The 6,158-nt window shown below is 28.9% G+C and overlaps 1 protein-coding gene across 1 annotated transcript in view; it reads left to right on the plus strand.

The window, feature by feature from the left end:
- Window positions 1-6,158, plus strand: part of LOC106463805 (PTB domain-containing engulfment adapter protein 1-like) — a 25,797-nt gene that overhangs the window by 17,130 nt on the left and 2,509 nt on the right. The window contains exons 3-8 of the mRNA XM_022391417.1: window positions 1,479-1,543; window positions 2,335-2,406; window positions 3,051-3,149; window positions 3,654-3,788; window positions 4,149-4,265; window positions 6,123-6,158. Coding sequence (XP_022247125.1) covers window positions 1,479-1,543; window positions 2,335-2,406; window positions 3,051-3,149; window positions 3,654-3,788; window positions 4,149-4,265; window positions 6,123-6,158 — 524 coding nt within the window. The remainder of the gene's footprint in view (window positions 1-1,478; window positions 1,544-2,334; window positions 2,407-3,050; window positions 3,150-3,653; window positions 3,789-4,148; window positions 4,266-6,122) is intronic.

The following is a 6,158-nucleotide window of genomic DNA, read 5'->3' on the forward strand; positions in this document are numbered from 1 at the left end:
GTGTGTGTGTTGCAATATATATATATATATATATATATATATATAGACACATATACAATGTTTGGCTAAATAGTTGTAATTGTAGACCATAATATTTTATTGTTTCATCTGAAATGTTATTGAAAAAAGAACTTGACAAGTATGTACAGTAATTCAAACTTGGAATTTTTATGCAAAAGATCTGGTGTACATGAGAAAATAAAAAACTATCTTACAATGCTACATCCTCTTTGAAAGGGCTTCAGATTCTCAGGAAATTTACTCAACGTAGCATACATGGTATAAAATTAAAAGGGTTAATCCTGATTGCTTTTTAACCAACTTTGTTTTAAATTTTAAATGTCATTTTCCTTGTTCAGTAATAGGCATAGCAACAATAGAGAAAAATGGTTTTGTTTGTGTGTGTGTGTGTATCAATGTTAGAGTAAAGCTGTAAAGATAAAAAATAGTTTGGTTTTGTACAAAATTATGGGTCTTGTTGTTATTGTTTAAAAAAAAGTTTCTCCAAGGGCTAGTACTGTGCATAAACCCTCATCACTCATTGCTCTTTACAAACAAAAGCATTCTACACTCCTTAAAAAAAAAACAACACTCAATCAATTTCCATTATGTATTCTAGAATTTGTTGAAGCATAACAAAATAATGTACATTTAAACCAGTAATATAAATAAGTTGCTGTTATTGAATTAGAAATGTTTTTTTCCATGTATTTCCTTCATAAGGTATGCATGAACATACATCATGTGTACTTAATTAAGACAAAAACCTTTTATTTCCCTCATGTGATCTAAAATCACAGAAAACAATAGAAATGTGAAGGTCCTTCCCAGTTATGAAATAGTAAAATACTCTGATGCCCAAAAGAAATGCATTGAGAACGTGGCATTTTTATGAACTCAAATGACATGAGCTCAGAAATTTGTTATTTCAAGGTACAATACTGCTTGGGCAATCAACAAACCTTCCTGCCCTCTGAGTTAAATGTAAGTAATGGTTTGTATGTGGCCAAAGAGCTATTCATGTAAAATTTAGACTTGTATTTTCATTGTGCATCAATATATATATATATATAAAGTTAAATCATTTTTTGGGACTTCATTTAGGTGCTTTCATGACAAATCTGTTGTAAAACATCTTTTGTGTACTTATGTTTGTGAGATTTTTATCTAAGAAATTAAGTTTCATATTCCACTTTTTTTTTTGCAGTACAAGCCATTTTTATACATCTTGTGTTTTGTTGTTAATGCTAATTTAATGTTTTTATCACATAACTTTTGTTTTTAAATGTGAAAAAAACATCATAGCCATACAATTCAGTGGTTCTAAGGTATTTGATTTGTAAATCTTAGCTAAAATGTTTTATAAACATTGATAAACTGTTTACATGCAGTTCTTGAGAGTTTAGTTTTTATGATTGTGTATAAAAGCAAAAAATAGGATTATCTTTGTAGGTGTCATAATCATATTATTTGCTTAGGAAACAGAGTGTGGATCCATCCCTCAGAAGTCCTGGAAGCAGGTCATGTGGCCTACTTAGTCAAGGTAAAATAAAATAATAGGATCTAGTAGAACCAGATATCTTGTTGAATGTAATTTTCTTTTTATTATTTGTATTCACATGGGTTGAAACCGTGTTATATTCTCAGACAGCAAACAGGATATTCTTAGTTTTAAAAGAAAAAAGAAACATCATACAATAAGTTTGGTTTTAAGCTTTATTGTGCTTTAGAATTTACTGGAAACCTGCATATACTTTTACTTTTGTAAATATCATTGTATAAGTATTCATTTTTTTACAGTAAAAAATATTATATTTTGTTCTAAATTTGCTGTATTTTGTGGTATAGCTTAGAAAATATTTTAAAGCTTCTTATAGCAAACATGAAACTGAGTTGATTATATTAGTAGAAGTTTATGTAATGTTTGCTAATACTAAGTAATCTAAATATATATATATAGTATTTTTTTGCATATTTTATTAAATACCAGTTATATTATTAAGATTGTGTATTTGGCATAGTAGACTGTATTAAAAATTTGTTTTGTTTAGAGGTTTCAGAGAAAGGATACACTTCAAAATTTCCAAACTTATTAACAGTATTTTACTAAAAGTAAGTAATTTGTTAACACCTTATACATGTGCACTGTTTAAATATACTCTTAGAACAAATCTTCTCCTAAAGACAATGCATGCGGTTTCAACACAGAAATTGTAATCTGCTTTTTAGTTTAATGTATTAAAGAATAATATTGCTTAGACTTGTATAGTTTTACTTACACTAAATGAAATTTTTGTACTACTGATGAGTATATATTGTTATGTAATTATTCAGTTTCTAGGAAACACTGAGGTTGAACAGCCTAAGGGTATAGATGTGGTGAAACAAGGAATTCGGAAACTAAGGGTAAGTTGTTATAAGTTTCAGAAAGTTGTGGGGATTAAATATGCAAGTTTTACAAATATGAAGAAAAATTTAGGATTTTGTATTAAAGAGGTCATATTGAAATAATGCACAGTATAAGGTAGGGTGAACATAAATGTTTGAGGAAAGTTCTAAAGTTAAAAAATAACTTGATTTTGTATGAAATCATATGTCTTGTGATTAATGTATTTAGCATATTGTCCAATCAGTGATAATTAATTGTGTTTAATTGAACTTTTGTAACTGTGAGTGATGCCTGGTTATGGTAGAACTAGGAAAGTCTAATTAAATATATTACAGTTTCTGAATTGTTGTACCGAATATTAGTTCTTGCCTGTAAGTGCAATACAGAAGTTGTATAAAAACAACAAAAAAATCCTGTGGGTGAATAGCATGAAAGAGTATTTCTAAATAAAATACTGGAACTATCTTTATTTGTAGAGCTGGAAGATTAAACTTAAAAAAAGCACAAGGCTGTTTTTTAATGTAAAAATTTTTGCAAGTGATATCAAACTACATTACTAAAAATAGATTAATGCTCAGTTTCTATTTGAACTATAATTTTAAAAAGACTGACTGAATTGTAGAAACTTATTCTTCTTTATGTTAACTATCATTATGTTTAGTTCACACAAAACCTGAAGAGATCAGAGGGAGGAAAAATACCAAAAGTTGAATTGACAATCTCTGTAGATGGAGTGGCCATCCAAGATTTCAAAACAAAGGTAAACATTATAACCTGCTGTAAGGCATGGTACAGATTGTTGTGGGATCAGTAGCTTTGCCATGACAAAAAGAGGGTGAGGTAGTCTGGGTTTGGCAACAAAGCTGAACAAGCTTTAAGCGGAAAAAAAAATGTATAAGGCTAAAATTGGACAGTACATAGTAACCCTATATGTAATTTTGTGCATAACAGCAAACAAACAATAACATTATTTTGATTATTTGGATGGTTGGAATAATCAAAAATAGTAATAATTATAAAACTAATTTTGGTTAGTTTATTATTCTCATGTCAATCGATTTAAACACTAATCAATGTAAATACTCCTCATAGGTAATCAATTACGTTGCCCAGATCTACCGAGTATAAGTAGTCTACAGCTTTTTATGTTCTTTTTCTCAGAGATGCATGAAAATAAAATATTTCTTAACTATGACCTTTCAAATGTAAATTTATCATCTTGTGTGAATTTATTCATTTACCTTTTTTTTTTTTGTATGTAAAGAAAATATTCCATCAGTTTCCCCTTCATCGGATATCTTACTGTGCTGATGACAAGTCAGATAAAAAGTTCTTCAGTTTTATTGCCAAAGAAGAAAGTGAAAAACATAGTTGTTTTGTCTTTATTAGTGACAAACTGGTAAGTATGTTCAGTATTATTGTGTATTCTTTATACATACATGTATATATCCACCCATCATATATTAAGTTTTTATTATTTAACTAGTTTAATCTTCTTTTTTTTTACTTTATTAGTGACAAACTGGTAAGTATGTTCAGTATTATTGTGTATTCTTTATACATGCATATATATTCACCCATCATATATTAAGTTTTTATTATTTAACTAGTTTAATCTTCTTTTTTTTTACTTTATTAGTAATTGATTAATAAATTCAGATAATTGTTATTTTTATGACATTGAGGACTGATTTTATTTTATATTTGAATTTATAGAAATATAATTTAACAAAATATTCTATTTTGGCCAAACCTTTAGTCACAAGAAATAACACTTACAATTGGACAAGCCTTTGATTTGGCCTATCGTCGTTTTCTGGAATCATCTGGTAAAGACATGGAAATGAAGAAGAATTACATGATCCTTCAAAAAAGGGTAAGTTGACCTATATTAGCATTATAAAAAAAAACTTGTGTTATTATGTGAAAATATAAAATAATTTTTACAACAAGAAAACTTAAGTTTTATCCAGCAACATTTTTTTGTTTCTGGAAATGTAGCTTATTTTTCTTTGGATACATTGTAACATCTCCTCCTCTCAGAAATAAGTGTTTTATGAAACAGGGCTCATGCTGTTTGTCATTTTTAGGATGAGTGAATTACAAGAAATCAACTGTTCAAAAAATGTTAAAGAAAAAAAATCATTTTGAAAATTTTTACAAAAAGCTAATCATAACTGATTCAATGACGAGGAACCCACTTTGAGACTAATAATGGTTGGAGACGGCTTGAATGGGTAATGAAGAAAAAAAAATGTACAACGTTTTGTCATCATCAGGTACAATCAAAACTGAATCCCCAAGGTATATAAACACAAACAAAGAAGAAGAAATTAGGTAGTATTTAAGGTGATCCCAGGGTCATTAAGGTATGTACCACATCTTTCTTTAGCTCAAAGAAAAATGAAAATAACCACTTCATGAAAGACAGAAAGATCAAACAAATGTGGAACATGAAATAAAAGATATATCCTGGTGACCAGAGAGTCACAGAGAGCAAATTGCACAATAGAAGATGCCAGCTAGAGAATAGAAACACCAGTCATGAATGAAGAGATATTCTAATGATGATAAACTTAAGAGAAAGGACTGCAGGAAGAACATCAATAAAATGAAGTACAGATGATAAAGAAAACAAGATAACGAAGCTTTTAAACTGATATGATATAGAACAGACTATACTGATTTAAAACTGAAATTATATTAAAAGTTTTGTAACAGGAATGTTGCTAAACGTTATTATTTAGAAAGAAATTGAAACATCCTAGTCGACGTATGTAGTGATCAACAATGTCTGAATTTTAGGCTGTTTTTGTAATTTTTTTGCTACTTTTCATAAATTTAGGGATGAAAATGACAAGAATGATACAGTTAGCCATGATAGTGGGTGGGAATCAGAGGAGATAGAAAGAAAGGTTAGAATCAGAATTGTTATTATGCAGCAAGTATATCTGGATTGTTATGGTTTTCTGTTTTTTAACTGATTCTTTTCTCTTATGAGTTACAGTATAAGACAGTAACTGAGTAGATTTATGGACAGAAGCAGTATTATGCTAAGCGACGTCTGAATTTGTATGGGCCCTTTGGATATGCAAAAATCAAAATATTTTTACAATGTATAGCTGGAATGGATGCTTGATTAACCTGCATCTTATGATATAATTGGTTAGGTCTGAGAATGCAGTCTTTCTAAGTGGGTGTTTTGAAAGTAACCAGAGAATTTTGTAAACCCAAAATCTTTGTTTTAAATAGAATGCTAAACTAACATAAAGCTAAAATTCTGCTAAGCAAACACTTACTTCATTACAGAAGAACACAGTAAGGGTCTTGTATCATGTTAAACCATATTAACAAAAGTGCCATTACTAAGCACTGAAGAACTCATGGATGAAGTAAAAAGAAACTGAAGTTAAAGATGCCTGAACACTACAAATTAATAGTTATTTTTTTATTCTGTCAGCTCCTCAGCATTTCATTAACTTCACATGTTATAACTGTAAATACTTTCATCAGTTTCAGTATATCTTAGTCTTTATTGCTTACTGAGCTTACTTTAGTTCACTTAAAGACTCAATTTATCCTTTGTTCTTGTTGTTTAAAAAAATATACCAGTCTCAATTACACTGATTACCAATATGGTTCCCATGATGTATAAACTGTGATTACATATAGTTACGGACATTATTATTTCTGTCGTATTACTCTTTAGCTAATATTATCTTATATTCTGCAGGTACAGGAACTGGAAGTTGAAAATGCTGAATTACAT

Source organism: Limulus polyphemus, unplaced genomic scaffold (assembly GCF_000517525.1).
Source record: "Limulus polyphemus unplaced genomic scaffold, Limulus_polyphemus-2.1.2 Scaffold1488, whole genome shotgun sequence".
NCBI lineage: Eukaryota > Metazoa > Arthropoda > Merostomata > Xiphosura > Limulidae > Limulus > Limulus polyphemus.